Genomic DNA, 20,708 nt, shown 5'->3' with positions numbered 1-20,708 from the left:
TGAAACGTTTTCCTGAAGCGTTTTCCCGAAGCTGAAGCATTTTCCTAAAGCATATTCCTAAAGCTGAAACGTTTTCCTTAAGCATTTTCCTGAAGCTGAAGCGTTTTCCTGAAACTGAAACGTTTTCCTAAAGCGTTTTCCTGAAGCTGAAGCGTTTGCCCGAAGCTGAAGCATTTTCCTAAAGCTGAAATGTTTTCCTAAAGCTGAAACGTTTTCCTAAAGTGTTTTCCTGAAGCTGAAGTGTTTTCCTGAAGCTGAAGCATTTTCCTAAAGCATATTCCTAAAGCTGAAACGTTTTCCTAAAGCTGAAACGTTTTCCTGAAACTGAAACGTTTTCCTAAAGCTGAAACGTTTTCCTAAAGCGTTTTCCTGAAGCTGAAGCGTTTTCCTGAAGCTGAAGCATTTTCCTAAAGCATATTCCTAAAGCTGAAACGTTTTCCTAAAGCTGAAACGTTTTCCTAAAGCATTTTCCTGAAACTGAAGCGTTTTCCCGAAGCTGAAGCATTTTCCTAAAGCTGAAATGTTTTCCTAAAGCGTTTTCCCGAAGCTGAAGCATTTTCCTAAAGCTGAAATGTTTTCCTAAAGCATATTCCTAAAGCTGAAACGTTTTCCTTAAGCATTTTCCTGAAGCTGAAGCGTTTTCCTAAAGCTGAAATGTTTTCCTAAAGCTGAAACGTTTTCCTGAAGCGTTTTCCCGAAGCTGAAGCATTTTCCTAAAGCATATTCCTAAAGCTGAAACGTTTTCCTTAAGCATTTTCCTGAAGCTGAAGCGTTTTCCTGAAACTGAAACGTTTTCCTAAAGCTGAAATGTTTTCCTGAAGCGTTTTCCCGAAGCTGAAGCATTTTCCTAAAGCATATTCCTAAAGCTGAAACGTTTTCCTTAAGCGTTTTCCTGAAGCTGAAGCGTTTTCCTGAAACTGAAGCATTTTCCTAAAGCTGAAACGTTTTCCTAAAGCATTTTCCTGAAGCTGAAACGTTTTCCCAAAGCTGAAACGTTTTCCTAAAGCGTTTTCCTAAAGCTGAAACGTTTTCCTAAAGCTGAAACGTTTTCCTAAAGCGTTTTCCTGAAGCTGAAGCGTTTTCCCGAAGCTGAAGCATTTTCCTTAAGCATTTTCCTGAAGCTGAAGCGTTTTCCTAAAGCTGAAACGTTTTTCTTAAGCATTTTCCTGAAGCTGAAGCGTTTTCCTAAAGCTGAAATGTTTTCCTAAAGCGTTTCCTGAAGCTGAAGCGTTTTCCTGAAACTGAAGCATTTTCCTAAAGCTGAAACGTTTTCCTAAAGCATTTTCCTGAAGCTGAAACGTTTTCCCAAAGCTGAAACGTTTTCCTAAAGCGTTTTCCTAAAGCTGAAACGTTTTCCTAAAGCTGAAACGTTTTCCTAAAGCGTTTTCCTGAAGCTGAAGCGTTTTCCCGAAGCTGAAGCATTTTCCTTAAGCATTTTCCTGAAGCTGAAGCGTTTTCCTAAAGCTGAAACGTTTTCCTTAAGCATTTTCCTGAAGCTGAAGCGTTTTCCTAAAGCTGAAATGTTTTCCTAAAGCGTTTCCTGAAGCTGAAGCGTTTTCCTAAAGCTGAAGCATTTTCCTTAAGCATTTTCCTGAAGCTGAAGCGTTTTCCTAAAGCTGAAATGTTTTCCCAAAGCTGAAACGTTTTCCTAAAGCGTTTTCCTGAAGCTGAAGCGTTTTCCCGAAGCTGAAGCATTTTCCTTAAGCATTTTCCTGAAGCTGAAGCGTTTTCCTAAAGCTGAAACGTTTTCCTTAAGCATTTTCCTGAAGCTGAAGCGTTTTTCTAAAGCTGAAATGTTTTCCTAAAGCGTTTCCTGAAGCTGAAGCGTTTTCCTGAAACTGAAGCATTTTCCTAAAGCTGAAACGTTTTCCTAAAGCATTTTCCTGAAGCTGAAACGTTTTCCTAAAGCTGAAATGTTTTCCTAAAGCGTTTCCTGAAGCTGAAGCATTTTCCTGAAACTGAAGCATTTTCCTGAAGCTGAAACGTTTTCCTAAAGCTGAAATGTTTTCCCAAAGCTGAAACGTTTTCCTAAAGCGTTTTCCTGAAGCTGAAGCGTTTTCCCGAAGCTGAAGCATTTTCCTAAAGCATATTCCTAAAGCTGAAACGTTTTCCTAAAGCTGAAACGTTTTCCTGAAACTGAAACGTTTTCCTAAAGCTGAAACGTTTTCCTAAAGCGTTTTCCTGAAGCTGAAGCGTTTTCCCGAAGCTGAAGCATTTTCCTAAAGCATATTCCTAAAGCTGAAACGTTTTCCTAAAGCTGAAACGTTTTCCTAAAGCATTTTCCTGAAACTGAAGCGTTTTCCCGAAGCTGAAGCATTTTCCTAAAGCTGAAATGTTTTCCTAAAGCTGAAACGTTTTCCTAAAGCGTTTTCCTGAAGCTGAAGCGTTTTCCCGAAGCTGAAGCATTTTCCTAAAGCATATTCCTAAAGCTGAAACGTTTTCCTTAAGCATTTTCCTGAAGCTGAAGCGTTTTCCTAAAGCTGAAATGTTTTCCTAAAGCTGAAACGTTTTCCTGAAGCGTTTTCCCGAAGCTGAAGCATTTTCCTAAAGCATATTCCTAAAGCTGAAACGTTTTCCTTAAGCATTTTCCTGAAGCTGAAGCGTTTTCCTGAAACTGAAACGTTTTCCTTAAGCGTTTTCCTGAAGCTGAAGCGTTTTCCCGAAGCTGAAGCATTTTCCTAAAGCTGAAATGTTTTCCTAAAGCTGAAACGTTTTCCTAAAGCATTTTCCTGAAGCTGAAACGTTTTCCTAAAGCATTTTCCTGAAGCTGAAGCATTTTCCTGAAGCTGAAGCGTTTTCCTGAAACTGAAACGTTTTCCTAAAGCGTTTTCCTGAAGCTGAAGCGTTTTCCCGAAGCTGAAGCATTTTCCTAAAGCTGAAATGTTTTCCTAAAGCTGAAACGTTTTCCTAAAGCATTTTCCTGAAGCTGAAGCGTTTTCCTAAAGCATTTTCCTGAAGCTGAAGCATTTTCCTGAAACTGAAGCGTTTTCCCGAAGCTGAAGCATTTTCCTATAGCTGAAATGTTTTCCTAAAGCGTTTTCCTGAAGCTGAAGCATTTTCCTAAAGCATTTTCCTGAAGCTGAAGCGTTTTCCTAAAGCATTTTCCTGAAGCTGAAGCATTTTCCCGAAGCTGAAGCATTTTCCTAAAGCTGAAACGTTTTCCTTAAGCTTTTTTCTGAATGCTGAATCATTTTCCTAAAGCATTTTCATAAAGCATTTTCCTAAAACGGAAGCATTGTCCTAAAGCTGAAGCGTTCTCTTAAAGCTGAAGCCTTTTCGTAAAGCATTTCCTGAAGCTGACGCGTTTTCCTAAAGCATTTTTCTTAAAGCTGAAGCGTTTTCCTTAAGCTGAAGCGTTTTCCTTAAGCTGAAGCGTTTTCCTGAAGCTGAAGAGTTTTCCTAAAGCTAAAGCATTTCCTGAAGCTGACGCGTTTTCCTAAAGCATTTTTCTTAAAGCTGAAGCGTTTTCCTAAAGCTGAAGCGTTCTCTTAAAGCTGAAGCGTTTTCCTAAAGCGTTTTCCTGAAGCTGAAGAGTTTTCTTTAAAATCCATAAATTATCCTTTAATCGTAAATTTGTTATGTGATAAAACAAAAATGAAAAAGTTAAATTCGATGAATCAAACATGAAACAATCTCATCTAAATCTTAAAAACTGTTAAAAAACATTAAATGGGGGGGGGTAAACATTGAAATTTTCCTGAAGAAACTAACCCCCCCCCCATCCTCTCCTGCTTAGAAATCAGCCTGTTGTCACACGTGGGGGCTGGGGGGTAACAGGAAGAGGAACCAGCAGCTGAGAAGAACGATTACAGAAGAAAAGGCGGCCGGTGCCGTGCTGACATCAGCTGAAGGCCGCCGGCGTGTTATCCTGGGTTTGTGTGCCCCCTGTGGTCAGAATGGTTTCCTCCACTTTCAGTTATCAGCAGGAAGTGTAACGCCGCATGTGTGACGGCATGGGGGTGGGGGTATCTACATCCAGCTGAGTCAGCGTTTCCGTGGTGATGTTGGTAAACAGAAAGAGCTGACCCTTCAGACTGAAGACTTCCAGAAAAGACGAGCTTGTCTCTCTTTATTTAGATGTTAGCAGACCTTCAGGTCTGGACCAAAAGGGTTCTACCAGAACCCGCTTCATTGGATGTGGAACCATGAAGATCCAAAGCTAGGAGGAGCTAAGGAAGGCTTTAGACGCGCACAAGAACCTGAAGATCGGGAACATCATTAGTTTCCTGTCTCGGCCTGAAAAATCCACGCGGTTGTTTCCTCGTCTCAAAGTTGTTCTGTTCCCATAGCAACCAGCATCACAGAGAGTTGATGGTATCTTCAATGTCGCTCAAACAGCATTCTGAACGTGAGCTGGTTCTCTAACCGCCGGTTAGATTCAACCCTTCACCTGAAGATAGTTGCTAGTCCTCCGTGGAGGTCGTGGGTCCTCCGTGGAGGTCGGGGGTCCACCATGGAGGTCACCAGTCCACCATGGAGGTCGTGGGTCCTCCGTGGAGGTCGGGGGTCCACCATGGAGGTCGTGGGTCCACCATGGAGGTCGGGGGTCCACTATGGAGGTCGGGGGTCCACCATGGAGGTCTTGGGTCCACCATGGAGGTCGTGGGTCCCCGTGGAGGTCGTGGGTCCACCATGGAGGTCACCAGTCCACCATGGAGGTCGTGGGTCCTCCGTAGAGTCGGGGGTCCACCATGGAGGTCGTGGGTCCACCATGGAGGTCGGGGGTCCACTATGGAGGTCGGGGGTCCACCATGGAGGTCTTGGGTCCACCATGGAGGTCGTGGGTCCCCGTGGAGGTCGTGGGTCCACCATGGAGGTCACCAGTCCACCATGGAGGTCACCAGTCCACCATGGAGGTCGTGGGTCCACCATGGAGGTCACCAGTCCACCATGGAGGTCACCAGTCCACCATGGAGGTCGTGGGTCCACCATGGAGGTCACCAGTCCACCATGGAGGTCGCTAGTCCTCCGTGGAGGTCGTGGGTCCACCATGGAGGTCACCAGTCCACCATGGAGGTCGGGGGTCCACTATGGAGGTCGGGGGTCCACCATGGAGGTCTTGGGTCCACCATGGAGGTCGTGGGTCCCCGTGGAGGTCGTGGGTCCACCATGGAGGTCACCAGTCCACCATGGAGGTCGCTAGTCCTCCGTGGAGGTCGTGGGTCCACCATGGAGGTCGTGGGTCCACCATGGAGGTCGGGGGTCCACTATGGAGGTCGGGGGTCCACCATGGAGGTCTTGGGTCCACCATGGAGGTCGTGGGTCCCCGTGGAGGTCGTGGGTCCTCCGTGGAGGTCGTGGGTCCTCCGTGGAGGTCGTGGGTCCACCATGGAGGTCGCCGGTCCACCATGGAGGTCGCCGGTCCACCATGGAGGTCGCCAGTCCTCCGTGGAGGTCGTGGGTCCTCCGTGGAGGTCGTGGGTCCACCATGGAGGTCGGGGGTCCACCATGGAGGTCGCCGGTCCACCATGGAGGTCGCCAGTCCTCCGTGGAGGTCGTGGGTCCTCCGTGGAGGTCGTGGGTCCACCATGGAGGTCGGGGGTCCACCATGGAGGTCGCCGGTCCACCATGGAGGTCGCCAGTCCTCCGTGGAGGTCATGGGTCCTCCGTGGAGGTCGTGGGTCCACCGTGGAGGTCGGGGGTCCACCATGGAGGTCGGGGGTCCACCATAGAGGCCTCCGGTCCACCATGGAGGTTCCCCGTCCACAGTCGAGGTCACGGGTCAAGTTTATGATGCACAACTTAGCTTCACCTCTAGATCTTCTCTGTCAAATTTCATGGAAGATTTAGGTTTAATATTTAGGTTGTTGCCCTGACAACCGTATGAAATGCATGGAGTCATTGTCAGACCATTTAGATTTGCTTTAATAAAACATTTTTATGAAAAAAATCTAAATGGTTTTAAAAGAACTCCAATTTGTTTTTAAACAGCCTAGAAAGAGTTCTCCTCTTCGGTTTCCCTCCAGTCACTTTTTAGACTGTCCTGAAGAACATTTACAGTTTCATCAAACTCATCCAAGCATCCAACTTTCATCCCACTCCTCAGTATTTGACAGGGAACTGTGACTCTGGCGGCCTGTCCAGGGCGAGCTCCGCCTTCTCCCAACAGTAGCCGTCTTGGATCTGGTGGCCCGGTGACCCTGAACAGTAATCAGAAGAGGATGTGAGTCTGTTCCCTCTGAGCTCGGATGTTGGGACTCGTCTGTCGCATTTCTCTGCTGCAGCGGCGTTGGACAGTTGCCCCCAAACATGACTTGCCAGAGAGCCGGCGGAGCCAAAACCTTGCTGTCGTCACGTGACCTCCGGCTCTCAGAGCCAGCAGGAGCGCCGCCGTTTCCTCTCCAGATGTTCTGGGATTCTGCAGAGTCGCATCGAGCAGCAGAGAAATCCCCGCAGCAGAAAGAGCGTGCACGCTCCAGCGGGTGTGATGGAGTCACCCATGCGGGTGATAGACGTTAGTCTGAAGCGGAGAGGACAGTGGAGTTCCTTAGTAGCCTCCTGGCACAGCAAACGTTTGCTTTGTGGCCAAAACTTTGACTGATTCTTCATGAAACTCTGCCCAGACAGATTTCTCCAGAAAGTTTAGCTTCAGTTCTTTAGCTGCAGAGTTTAACATGCAGGATATTACTTTCACTTTGTTCAGTTTGAAGTTTATTTGGTCCCTAAAAAGTCCAGATCCGATCATCCTCTGATCTATTTTCAAAACGTTCCCAGTGGGTTTTTTTCACGATAATGACACCGTTTTTAGCCAAAATCCTGTGTCGTTTTCTACGACATAGTTTCTGCAAAGCGGCAGGAGTTCATCAGAAATTCACCTCTGAGTTGTGGGAGGGACTGTTTGTTATGTTTGCAAATGAGAGGCCTTCTGCATTAAGTAAAGCACATGTCTCTATACGCAGACGACACAACTTTATCAGTCTCTACTTGTTAGCTTAAATGCTACAACAGGGGTTCATGTTTATTTCTGGGTTGTGGAGAATAAGTTAAATATTTGTTACTGGGTTCTAGACACTCTGTCAGAGAAAGCCCAAAATTGCACATCTGATTACAGAATCAGCCAATTTAAAAAGTCAAAGAGGCAAAACTGTTGTGTGTCACATTCGTATAAACGATGTCATGGACCACACACATCAGTAACACAGTTGAGTTTCGTTTAAGGGTTGTCCTTTCAGGACGACCACAGAGCGGATGAACCTCGGTGCTGCCTAACGATATGAGACACGACTTTAAGGCTAGAAAACCTTCTGTTACCTTAACTCTGCCGCGAACTGATGCTCTCAGAAAACGGTCATATGTAGGTCAGTAACATACTGGCATAAGCCACCTTCAGACATCACAGTAGCAAAATGCAATCATAGTTTTAAAGCTTATCTCAAAAAAATGAAAATCCATACTGTGATTTCACTGCACAACTGAGTCATTTATTTTCAATGGATGGTTTTGTGTTTATTTTGACTGTATGTATGTATTTTAATGTTGGTTTTAATGATGTGTTTTATGATGCATCTATTCTTTTAAAGCGGACCCCAGGAAGAGAAGTCTCACCTTTTCAAGACCTTAAATAAAGAAATAAACAACTGCAGATCGATGGAAACGGCTGTTTCCCTGGTGGATGTGTCTAAATCAGCTGCTCCTGCAGGCTCCGCCGGTGAACTGGTACCCGGCTCTGACATCACCTATCCAAACACTCCCCGCTGGAAGCGTGTCCATATAAGGACGTGCTGCGTACTCTCCTGGCGGTGGGGGCTGGCCCGCTGTCCTGCTGGGTGAGGGACAGACTGGTAGATGGAATGAGCTTTCCTTACATGGCAGACCTGGCTGTCTCTGCACATCTTTAGTGGTGACTCACCTTTACACCCATGCTGTGGTACAGTGGCCAGCCCCCCCAGGACTGAGCTGGAATATGGATCTACACTAGACGGCTGGATAGCTCCAAGATCGCTTGCCATTTTGTTGCAGCGCTAATGTTAGGTTGGGGGTGTGAGGGGCTGTAAGCTAGTGGGAGAGAGTGTGACCAAATGGATGATGGGAAGTCCTGCCGCTCTGCAGACACATTGTCTTAGACGGTGCAGGTTTTAGGATTTTTGCTAAAAACGTCATCATAATTTGGAATGGAAAATAGATCAAAAGATGATTGGAGTGGGACTTTAAAACACCTTAAAAGTCTTGATTTATTCATAAGTCATGAAAAAAACATAATTTGATTGTTAACTAGCAATGCTGACACCATCCAGCCGTCCTTTTGACCATCCGTCCATCCATCTGTCCGTCTTTTAAACTTGCTGGATCCCTTTTGGTGTCCTGGCGTTGCTGGAGCCCCAACCAGAGGACGAAGGCGGAGACCATTCTGGTTGGCTCACGGCAATTATTACTAACAAAAGCAAGTTAGCTGGCATTAGCAGTAATGTTCATTTTATTATCTTTTTTTTATTCCGTTTTGTGTGTGTGAATGTCTTTTTGTGTTTGGTTTTTGAGTTACAAAATGTTTTATTATTTACTGCACTGTGTGTTAACGTGTGTCTGAAAGTGCTTTAACAATAAAGTTGTGTTGGATTGAATTATTTCTCCAAAATCTCCATATTCCTTCAGACTTTCCTTCTGTCTTCATGTTCATAGATGAACTAAATGCTGTTTTTAGACTTTTGTTAGCTGTGCTGCCACATCTCCCATGCAGCTTCCAGAGCATCCGGGTCTCTTTACATCCTCCTAATGGCTCAGATGTACATTATTGTCAGACAGAGGGGTTTTCTGGTTCATTCAGTTATTTGTGGACACACACGCCGGTTCATCTCCCCAGGAATGTTCCAGTAATTGACTGAGTTTGAAGTATGTTTGTGTGTTTTTAAATGCACCTTAGATGTTTGTGGGATGACGGGAGCTAAAAAAAACATTCCCAAATCCATGTTTGGTCAGTTAAGTCCTGCCGGATCCGGATCACATGGTCTCATTTACAGTCCTGCTCCTTTATCTGCCGTTCTTTGTTCTTCCCGTCTCTAAATCTAATTTTCCCGGAATCCGACTTGGTTTGGTAAAAGTCGCATATATGTGTAATCAGTCGGGTGCTGTTCTCCATCTGAGGTTCTGGAAAACATCACATCTGGACTTTTGGTTTCATCATTTTTATGTCATTCAGAAATGTCCACATGATTGCTTATAAAGAGAAGTGAAAATAATTTTCTTTTCTATTGACAACAGTTCACAAATAGTCGTGCATTAAATACTAGAAACATATACTTTTGGTCAAGTTTCTCTAAAATTTTATTTATTTATTTTATTCATAGTTTCTCTGATTAATTCAACTTAGCTACAAAATATTTATCTTTTAAAGACGTTATTTAACTAAAAATATAAAAAGAATACTTTTTACATAATTTTTGTATTTTTTAATTGACATTTTATTAAATTTGCATTATGCAGGGTAAATGAAAGCAATAATATTGTTACCAAAAAGGGTTTAAGTTAAAGTACTTTTTTTTTTACTATTTTAAATCAGGTAATAATACACATCTTACTGCAAACATGCTGAAATGATCACATTTGAGAAGTTATTGTATTAATGAAAGAAGACTGTCTACATTTTCTACATTTTCTATTTAATGTCTTCATCATATATGTAAACACATTTAAAAGAAAACAGATCATTTTTTATTTCTAAACACTATTGGTGAAACAGACGATCAATAAACAAACTTTTACATCATCCAAATATATTTAATGACAAAGTTGTGTTTCTAAGATAAACCAAAATTGTTTTCTGGGATGTTTTACATCTTTTTTTCCCAGAATAATCTTATTGAAACTGTCTTTAAAACGTTAATTAAGCAGGTATGTGATGCTGGGATGGACCTGTGCAGTCAAGCTTGGACATAAAGCCTCCGGCTATGACACCCGCAGCAGCCAATCAGCGACAAGGGGGCGGGTCCTGCATAGTCGAGCTGTCCAATCACGTCCGGCGCTCGGTCATCGATTCAGTTGGTCTGGAGCAAAGTTTCGGCGTCCGCCGCAGCTGAGCCGCTCACAGCCTTCCTGCCGCCGCGGGCTGCTCCTGCTGGGAAACCGACACAGGAAGAAAGCAGAAGCGGAGCAAGAGGAGCCACAGACGGCCGGAGGAGCACGGAGGAGCGCTCGTTTCTTCTGCGCACCGCCGTGAATGCTGGGAGGAGAGCCGCGGAGGAGCCCGGGGACGAGCAGACAGCCTGAGCAGCAGCCGCCCGCAGAAACCTGCGCCTGCCATGGATCACTATGACGAGGACCAGGACTACAGGCACCCGGAGGACGACTGGGACCGGGACCTGCTCCTGGATCCGGCCTGGGAGAAGCAGCAGAGAAAGGTGAGACGGCGCGAGGCTGCGTCCGCGCGGCAGCTGCTTCCTCAACAGCCTCGCGAGCGACCGATTCGGTCACCTGAGCGCAGGTGTGACCCCGGCCCTCGCGAGAGAGAGAAGCCCCCCTCCCTCTTGAGGGGATAATAAAACGGTCAGCGCGTGCAACAGATGTCAGCCACGCGCTTGAGTGCGTATTGTGCGCGCGTGGGCCCTCCTGGGTTTTATCGGGGGGGTCTGTGCTTCTAACGTACTTTGGCACATTTTTGGGCATTTTTACGCGCGGATTCTGCGCGTTTTTCAGGTGGAGCATCTCCGGCGCGCGGCTGCTCTTCGCTCCAGACTGACACCCCCCCCCCCCCCCCCCCCCGCCTCCCTCCCGTACCGCCCCCCTTCAAACTGCTCGGAAAAAACGCTGTGGAATCTGAGTAAGCGCTGCGGTTTGGGCTGGGCCTGCATGGGAGCGAGCGTGCCCAAAAATGGCAATAAGCGGCCCCTCGCGCTGCTGTAGGAAAACTTTTCCCCAAGTTTCCCTTTTCTGCCTCTCAGCTTCCCCGGTGACGTCACGGACAGGCTGCTACTGGTTGTGAGGATAGGTATGCAGCAGGGCAGGTGTGGATGGACAGCAGGCAGGCAGGCAGGCCTCCCGAGGTTCAGGAGAGAAACTGACTTTGAGAACTTCAGCAGGATCTTCATCCCGCTCAGACCAGGGATGCGTGGGGATGGAGGGTCCACATGTGTTCTGGAGGAGCTGAAATTCCTGACAGGCTTCTGCTGAGATCATCTGATAACCTGGAAGCTTTTCAGGCTCTCCCTCTGGGCCTCCTTGTTCCATCTGCTCCTGCTCTCAGGAGAAGCATCAGCTCTTGCAGCGTCTGACTGCAGACGGTAAACGCCACAAACTTCAAAACGCTCCGACATGTCTGAGCCTGACTGCAGGGATGCAGGCGCCGCTTATCTGGGAATCTCTGCAGACTCGAGTGGAGCAGCTCCACCGCCAGAGGCTGCAGAAACTGCACCTCCACTCTTTCCCTCCAACTCCTGCTTTTGTTTGCTCTTCTCCGTCATTCCCAAACATCTTCTCCGCTCCAGAGGTGGAGTCCAGGTGTTCGCCGCCGTAGATCAGTCCTGCAGGTTTGTCCTTATAAGGAGAGGAGCTGCGGTACCTCAGAGCCGGCCTCCTACTTCCCATCTCCACACCCCAATCCTCTGTTCCCAACACTCCCATCCCACACCCACATTCCCGGCTCCGGCTGCGAGCCGGGTAAAAGATAAGGGCTGCTGATTTCCTCACTCCAACTCCAGAAACGGACTTTTCTCTGAACCAGAACCCCTTCTTTCCACTTTTTCTCCTCCGTGGAGAAAAAATTCATACTGATCTTAATGATTCTGATTTATTTTCATACTATTATTTCCTTTTAAAAGGGAATTTAAAGGCTAAAGGTTAGGAAAGGACACTTTTCAGCTGATCTGAAGAAGCATCAAAGGTTAGAAGAACATAGAAACTTCAGTCTGATGGCAGAAAACAAAACACATTTAACCAAACTAGTTTTCCGTTTTCCTGTGAAGACCTCTCGCTGCTCGCTGATGTCACTTCTTGTTTCTGATTGGATCTGCTCCGGGGTTCAGGTGAGCTCAGCTGGCCAAAGACGCAGACGGTCGGAGGAGACCAACTGGGACGCGGACCAAAACTGGAATCAGTGCCAGCTCTGGAGCTCCGCCCCCTTACAAAATGACTATAGCCCCGCCCACACTCTATACTTTTGAAAGCAAATACAAAAGACAAGAATGTTTAGCCAAAACGTGAATGAAATAAAGGTTCCTTACTCAGCTGTTAGCATTTACAGTATTTTGGGCCGCTGGTTCAATTCCTGAGGTCAGAACGAGCTTTGGTCTGATGCTGAAGTTCAGTTTCTCCCAGTTGAAATGTTTTTCACAGAACTACCTTAAAGTAGACATAAAGAAACGTGGTTGTGTATTCTTCGGGGGCAGGGAATCAGTCGGGAGGGGTGTGTCTGAACATGTATCATTCGTCAGGACAGGAAATGAGGCTTTTATTTTGAAATACCCCAGCAGCAGGGATGTTTCTGAGCAGATTTCTCAACATCTTCTGGTTTCTGCTGAAGCTCCAGTTGGATGTTTTATCTAAAGTGTAAAAGAATCTGAAGCAGCTTCTGCTGGTTTCAGCCACTAAAGTGTTTAATCTGGATTATTAATCTGTTTGGTTTGAGTTTCTGGGTCAAACCAAGCGGCTTTGATCTCACAGGAAACTTTTCATCCGCGTTCAGGAAACTGACTCAACACGCGTGTGGTCACTGTTAGTCAGAGAGGACGTCCATCTTCTGGTTCCTCGACGGTTTGTGCGACATGAGCCGCAGTGCCAAACGCCGCTGAAGCGCCACGCCCTCACATGAAGGCCGGGTTTTTGTCTCCGCCACACTGTGACTGCATCCCCACCTGGAGCCCAAACCGGATCTGAAACGTCAGATTCACGTTTGATTTCAGGCTCAAGTTGGGGGAGAAGGAGACGACGTTCAGGTTTTCGGAAGGACTGGTCACAGAAACGTTTGAAGGTCATTAGGTCATCCAGCGCCAGTCCTGATGAATGAGGAGGTCGTTGTGGTGCAGAGGTAGAGCGGTCGACCTCTGGTTAAGCTCATTTTTCCTTTTATCACTTTCCTTCGTGTCATTCAGTCTGTTTTCTCTTCAAGTTTTTAACAAGTCTCTTGAATCTGGAATAAAAATCATCAATATTTAGTTTTGTAAATTGAATTTATACGGTGGACGAGACGAGACCCGCCATTACAGCCAAAAAAGAGTAACTTAGCAACCGAAATAGAAACTGCAAATAAAAAAGCCACAATGGAAGTGGGTTTTCAGGGGGGGTTTTAGCCGATGCACCGCTGTGAGGAGGAGAAAAAAGATGAAGAGGTTTGTGTTCAGTCTCACCACGAGTACGTTTGGCCGTGTAGCCCCAGGTTTGAAGGTAAACTAACTGGTTTATGGTTAGTTTTGCTAACATGCAGAGAAAAGACACGGATGAGTTCTGGAGCTTTACTCCAACATGCAGCACAACGGCCTTCAGGCCCGGTCCGACTCCAGAGCAGCATTTAGCCCCGAAAAACGCAACCAAGGACTGGAACCAAAGCATATCTGAGTGGAAACAACTGACGGCGAAATAAATGGTAAATGGCGTATACTTGTATAGCGCTTTTCTTCCTACAAGGACAAAGCGCTTTTACAGTCACAGTCCCATTCACCCAGTCACACACACATTCACACACTGGTGGCGGCTCCCCTGCCAAACACAGGCGCCCGCCTACCACCAGAGGCAAGGTGGGGTTCAGTGTCTTGCCCAAGGACACTTCGACTCATGGGCGGGAATCGAACCTGCAACCTTACGATCATGGGTCGACCGCCCTACCGTTGCACCACGGCTGCCCCGTATACCTATTACTCTGGTTGTTGTTTTGTCAATAATCATGCTAACAATAATCCAAGGCGTGAGCAACAATAGTTACTTGAACAATTGTGAAGTTTGCGTTTTTATTTGCAGCGTTTCTTTATTTTTTGTTTTGCTGCGATGTTGGCTCTCGGCCGCCGTAGATGCAGTCTCTCTGCCTTGTTCTTCGTTTTTGATCTTTGTTATTTAATGTTTTACATTTTAGTTTGTAATTCTATTTACTGGTGACGTTTTTTTCCCTAAAGTAAAGTTTATCAAGCTGCTTTTGTTTATTTTTTCCAGACATTTAGCCGTCAGTTTAGCATTTCTTGGTTTAATTTGACATTTTTTGTGTTTTTTATATATTTTTTTCAGCTGATAATTCCTTGTCTTTTTTAAATCTTTTTAAAAGATTTAAAAACTTAATTTTTTTTTAGATACAACATTTAAGGATGAATGTTCTGCCTTCTGGGCTGGTCTGGTGGCGTTTCCGTGACTCTGAGGGACACGTTGGTGTTAACGTGTGATTGTGTTTGTGTTACTGGGTTGTTGGTTCTGGTGGTTCTGGTCTTGTTAGTGTTCAGTTGTTTCCGTGACCCACATGTTTGTTGGAAGCCCGGTTCTCTTTACCCGGGGCGTTGTGGCGCCCTTGATGAAGGAAGTTCTGGGTCTGGGCAGGTTTCTCTGTGAAGGATTTCTCGCTTTGGCTGGAGCTGTTTGGAAACACTCGAGGAGGCCGCGCTCAGTCGGCCGTGCACGCCATCGGAGCGTGGAAAAGTCACACGGCAGGAAAGGAAAGATTCCTGGACGGCTTTTCTTCTCCGAGCGCAGAAATGAGTTCCAGGCTTCGGTTTGGGACCTTTTCTGGAACTTCATGACTTTCTACGCTTCAGTTTCACGGTTTGGAAGAAAAGAAGGAGAAGAAGGAGAAGGAAAGGGAAACAGGCTCCTTCGTAAATTTGGGGGGGGCATTTCCTGTGCAGCAGCCCCACAACCACGTCTGGAGGCGGCCTCTCTTAGGATCACATGGTTTTAATGGCGTCTGAGGGGGGTGGGGAGAAGCTAATGGTGTCAATCAAACCCCAGCGTTCCCGCCTCCCTTTGAAGGCGGGTGGGGTGGGGGGGGGGACGTCAGGAGCAGCTGTAACGCGTCTCCACGAGCGCGTAAACGGACACCGCGGTGAAGCCGGCCCACCTTCAGCAGCACGGGTGAAGTTCATGGGGGGGTGAGGATGCTCTGTGCCCCCCCCCCCCCCCGCCCCCCGCACCCGTGTCCGGCTGCAGGAATCAATAATTCATAATGACCCTGAGCTGCAGCTGACCCCGCAGCGCGGCGGCCTAATTAAAGCGGTTGATGCCTTTTTGAGCCGTTGTCCCATCGACTGAAGCCTCCAGATTTTTACTGTTTCATTTCTGGAACCGCGAGGCTTAAAGCCGTTTTCTGAGGATTCTGGGTGTTTTTTTTTTGGAAGTAGAGATTCAACAGTTGCAGCTTTAAGATTTCCCACCAATAAAGAAAATGTTTGTGAGCGTTTCGGCTCCACTGAGCCGCCTGCTGGTTTAACACCTTTTATAATGTACTGATCCATGAGCGATAAAGATACGATGGTTGTTGCCATGGAAACAACTTGTAGTCTTTGTAGCTAGGGAATTCTTAACTTTGAAATGAATTTTTTTGCACAAATGTTTGTCAAATCCAGAAATGTTAAAACTAGATTTTGGACTTGATCCGTGGACTTTTCTGTTTCGCCAAAACGATGATCCCAGGTTTGGAAAATACGGAATTTAGTTGTTGTTGGAGTCCTGCCAGCAGAAGAGACTCAAAGTGTTTAAACAATTGACCGAGTGACTCCTCCCCCCTGGCGTTCCAAACAGGAAGTGGCTCTGTAGAGAAATAAGCAGCTGTTCAATCTATTGGTCAGAAGAATCAGTCTGGATTTGATGCCTCGTTTTAAAACATCTTCTTCATAATCCTCATTTTTTTCAGGATATTTTTCTTCTGTAGTTCAAGTCATAAACTGACCAATCAGATAACTCGGTAAAAGTGGGTGGAGCCTGCTGTGCCCCACATCCAAAATTTTTAACAGATTTGGTGTCGCCTTTTACGAGTAGTAGGGAAGGCGTCTACAAGCTCACTCCTGATTGGTGACAGTGGTTACCATGGAAACATGGACTCAGACTGACTTGGACCAATCACTGCTCACTGACGTCTGGCTCCAACACGGCGGCGTCCGTATTGGGAAACATTGGCGATGGACATGACTTGGTTTGGTTCCGAGTCGGACTCGCTCCAGCTCTCAGATCCAGACGATGGATGAGCCTGACGATGATGATGGACGTAGATCGACGTGATGAAGGGGATCAGCTGTCGCTAGAGAAGAGCGGACTTTAACTCCGGGGATGAGAAGGTGAACGTGGTTCTGATCCGCGTTAGACCCTCACAAGAAAACTAAACTCTGGTTGCTGTGGAGCATCACTTTATTATTTGACAGTGGAAAAAAGACGAGCTTTCTGCAAAGAAATGAACCCGACCAACGTTAAGATACCTGGAGGTTATCTGGAGAGACTTTTTAAAGCTCTAGATGCATAAAATAGTTGGATGTTTGTCCTCAGATTTTCTTGAAAGAATCCCAGACTGTAAATTCAGAGTTTGAGGCGTGAATCGTCCCCTTTGACCCGCGGCGGCTCGCAGTCCTCCACGCTGCTGCTGCGTCTGCAGGACGTTCAACCGTCATCCCTTTCCTGCATGAGGGCAGCTGTTCTGATCACTGAGGGGCAATCGTTCTGTGGATGAGATGATGCTTTTAGCCCCCCCGTGGAGGGGCAGCTGTGTCATCCTTTACTTTGTCCGTAGCAAACCAGCTTTTCCATCACCGCACACACAGACGTGCTGTTTGTCTGCCTTTATTTACTCAGCAGGTGATAAGGGCGAGCCTGGTGAGCCGGGCTGCGCGGCGGCCTGCAGTGATGCAGAGTTTGAGTCCAGGAGGCGTTCCTGTGAGCTTCAGGAAGAAGCTGTGGAAGCTTTTTCGCTGTGCTCCGCCTCTCAGTAAAGTAGGGCGGGTATCGAACACCCGCATTGATCGTCTGGCGTCTGTGCACGGCGTCTGTGCGTTGGTTTAACCGCTGCCCATGTTGTTTCTGTGGCATTAGGCTGCACGCTCCATACGTCACGCTCAGCAGTAAACAGCAGATCTCATTACAACCTGAAACTGACACCCCCACCCCCCCCAACACACTAGCAGACGCTCCACCCCTGGCGACCGGGAGCCAGAGGACCAAAGGCCTCCACCTGTGGCAGAGTGGCAGATGATTATTGGGCGGAGCCTCTTCTTTTAGCTGTTTCACCTCAGACTTTATTGTCCAGTACAGGAAAAAAAAAACACAATTACCCAGAGGTCTTAGCGGCGCTCAGCAGTGAGGAACCTGCCGCTTCTGTGTGCGTTTGGCAGCTTTTCTACGCTGAGTTTCCCATCAGTTTCATCCTTAAAGGAGGAACTTCAGTCATGAAAACACATTTAAAGGTTTTCTAAAATATCTTTCTGTGGTTGCAAATATTCTGGTGTGTCTTTAAAGTTCATCTCCGGTGGTTTTTTCATTAGGATTCTACCGTTTTTAGCCAAAATCCAGAAACTTGTGTCGTTTTCTAGGACTTAGTTTCTGCAAAGCAGCAGGAGTTCATCGGAAATTCATGTCTGAGTTGTGAGCGGGTCTGTTAGCGCAGAGCAACCCCGCCCCCCTTCCCTTCCAGCGTATTTTCTACGTTTCTTTTTCAAACTGCATTTTTTCATCTGCTCCTGATTCACAACGATTTGAATAAAGTCCTCAGAAATGAAAGTTTTCTTTATACTTGTCCTCCATCATCAGATTAAAAGGACTGTTAAAAACACCCAAAACGACTTTTCTCGATGGATGGATGCAGATGGATGCCCGGCTGGACTAAACGCCGTCTGTCGTCCCGCAGGTGGAAACCGTTTCTGACCGTCTGCAGGTTCTCAGCGTTTGGTCCAGTTTATGCTGAGCTGCATCTCCTGTGGTGTTCAGTAAAGTTCAGTTCTGCCTCTTTAGAAGATGCTGGTGTGAAGATGAGCGTGGAGTGCAGCTTCATGCAAAGATATTCAAAGTGGATCCAGGGCAGGTGAGACATTAACTGGACCTTTGGGATGCAGAGCAGCTGCTGGTTTTCCGGTTCCACATGGATGATGAGGAGGAGGAGGAGGAGGAGGAGGAGGTTGTGGATCTCCAGTTCTTTCCTTTATTTTCCCGCTGCAGAATGTCTGAACCGTCAACAGAAGTTTTGATCACATGTTCCTGACTTGAGTGCACAGACCCGGCGTGCAGCAGCGGATGTTTAGGTGTGTTGAAAGCGTCCTTTGTTCGGGCGCAGTGTAGCTCCTCCCAGCTCAGCATTTGTCTGAGTCAGCTGATGGTCAGCAGAGAAAAACGCTTCTGCGGCACAAATCAGCGCCGCCGCTGCTGAGCCGCGCTCGCTGACTGAGCTGCAGGAGCTCGCCAGCTCTGTGGTGACTCTGCAGCCAACAGACCGCCATGACTCAGACCGCGGTGTGTCCGCTGAGTCATGGTAGCAAGTTTGATCCAACAAACGCTGCTCAAAGCAGTTCTATAGAATTAAAAATATTTTTATTTTTACCGTTGGTATTTAGTGGGACTAAAAACTGCAAATTTATGGAGTAACATTTATGCACAACGTTACACACAAAACTTTCTAAGTTGAGAATAAAATATTAAATATTTGCTTTCAAATTTTTTTTTTTGCTTTCAAAAATTATGTTTGCAAAACCAATGTTTTAATGCGTTGTGTCTCATCTCGCTTTTTTCCTATCTTTGATTTTGCTCTCAAAAGTTTCCGTTTAGCGCGACATCAAACAGCTGCTGATTGGTCTAGAAAACATTTTTGTTTAACAAAATAAGATTTTGAAAGCAAAAAAAAAACAAAAATGTGAAAGCAGAAAAAAAAGTAAAATTGAAAGTAAAAAACATGAACATTGAAACCAAATCACAAAATTCAAATCTCTTGGGGGGACGCTGTTGCCTTAGCAAGACGGGGTAAAAAAGTGGGGAAAATGGTTGTAATCCTCCGATTGCCCCGTTGTCCTCACTGCGCCGCGTTTTTGTCGCTCCCCTTGGAGTTCACCTTATTTCTGTCTGTACTCCTGTAGACAAAAGTTTTACGAAATTTATACCACAATCCGGGTGAATTCTCAAATCTGATTGGCTGTTGGGTGTGCCTTAACGCACGACGTGGAAGCATGAACCAGACGGCCTGCGTTAATTTCTGATGATGCACGCTTTGTCGGCCATTTACCCTTACATATTGGATGCTAGCTTTGCGTTTGTAATTTAGCCGTCACCGGTGACATCTCAGGTGTTAAAGGGTTAAAATTGAACAAAATCGAGAAATTGTATGCGTTCTGTATTTCTGTGAAACGAGGTCCAGGTAGGGCTGGGCGATATGGCCTAAAAATACAATCGGAGATTTTATTCGATTTCCGATTTATTTCTTTTTTCTTTTTTCTTTTCCGATTTTTTTTTTTTTTTTTTTTTCAAACGCAAGACAAATGTAACCCCCATTTCTGGGATGAATCATAAATAAATGAACATACTCTTGGAATCAAAGTTGAGTATAAGATTTTTCTTCTTCTCACACAATTTTTGTGTTGCTTTGTCTTACTTTGTCATTCTACACTTGTTTTCACTTGTCCAAAATAAAAAGGTTACTTACTTACTTAAAGTCCCAGCTGTGTTTTAAGTCCCACTTTGTAGTCTAGACTAAAAGAAGACAAACATTCACCTTAAGAGTAGCACCACTTTTCTACAGGATTAACAATACAGTTCATATCTGGGGTCTAAGGTTTGAATTAAGGTTTGAATTAAGAAACTCCTCTGGCGGCCCGTTGCAAATGAAGTCTGGTACAAGTAATAACTACAACGCAGTATTCTTTATTAACAAATAATGTGTACTAAGAGGACTGGGCGTGAGCCACACTAGAGCGAGTGACAGCGTTTGACTGCGATGGGTTTTAGGCAAATGTTGCAGTGTGTGCGGGTGTGGGTGTTTGTGTGTGTGCGTTGGGGGGGGGGGGGGGGGGGTCTCTTCCTCCGAATTAATTCATTCAATTGATTTTTCGCCCAGGCCTAGGTCCAGGTTGATTCTGCTGCCTCCTCTTTGCCCTTAGGATAGCTCCGCCCATAAAAGTTTTTTTTCTTTTGTTTGCCAAAACACGTTTCTGCCTGTTTATACTAATGTGTATTGTTTGCATATTAAAGCATTTGTGACTGAGTCGCTGTTGGAGCCCCATAGATCGGCTGTTTAGCGTGGCTTAGCACAGTTTAACGGGGTTTAGCGCGGTCTAACGTGGTTTAGCACAGTTTAATGCGGTTTACCATGGTTTAGCGGAGTTTAACGGGGTTTAGCGTGGTTCAGCGTAGTCTCGTGCTGTTCAGCGTAGTCTAGCCCTGTTTAGTGTAGCTTATCGCGGTTTAGCGTAGCTTATCGCGGTTTAGCGTAGCTTATCGCGGTTTAGCGTAGCTTATCGCGGTTTAGCGTAGTCTAGCGCGGTTTAGCGTAGCTTATCGCGGTTTAGCGTAGTCTAGCGTGGTTTAGCGTAGCTTATTGCGGTTTAGCGTAGTCTAGCGCGGTTTAGCGTAGCTTATCGCGGTTTAGCGTAGCTTATCGCGGTTTAGCGTAGTCCAGCGCGGTTTAGCGTAGCTTATCGGGGTTTAGCGTAGTCTAGCGCGGTTTAGCCTGGTTCAGCGCGGCTGCAGGTCTTTGCAGCAGCAGGACGGTCCTCATACGAGCTGTCGATGTTCTCACGGCCTTTGAAGCTCAATCTTGATTTGCACAGGTCTGCACCGGCATTTGCATGTCATTTGCCTGCTGTGAGGTCAGCAGCAGAAGATGCATTTTCCTATCGGCTGGGGTC

General features: G+C 46.3%; 1 protein-coding gene across 12 annotated transcripts in view; it reads left to right on the top strand.

Moving 5' to 3' along the window:
- The first annotated feature begins 9,957 nt into the window (after window positions 1–9,957).
- actn1 (actinin, alpha 1) overlaps window positions 9,958–20,708 on the top strand; it is a 39,367-nt gene continuing 28,616 nt past the window's right edge. For 11 of the 12 annotated variants that reach the window (XM_023951630.2, XM_078941206.1, XM_078941203.1 and 8 more), the window contains exon 1: window positions 9,958–10,331. In XM_023951630.2, coding sequence (XP_023807398.1) covers window positions 10,233–10,331 — 99 coding nt within the window. In that variant the 5' untranslated portion in view covers window positions 9,958–10,232. The remainder of the gene's footprint in view (window positions 10,332–20,708) is intronic. The other variant, XM_078941208.1, reaches the window with a different exon arrangement.

This window comes from Oryzias latipes, chromosome 22 (genome assembly GCF_053564925.1).
Source record: "Oryzias latipes strain Hd-rR chromosome 22, Olatipes_Hd-rR_3.1".
NCBI lineage: Eukaryota > Metazoa > Chordata > Actinopteri > Beloniformes > Adrianichthyidae > Oryzias > Oryzias latipes.
The sequence above is the reverse complement of the archived record's forward strand: the minus strand, read 5'-3'. Positions and strand labels throughout refer to the sequence as shown.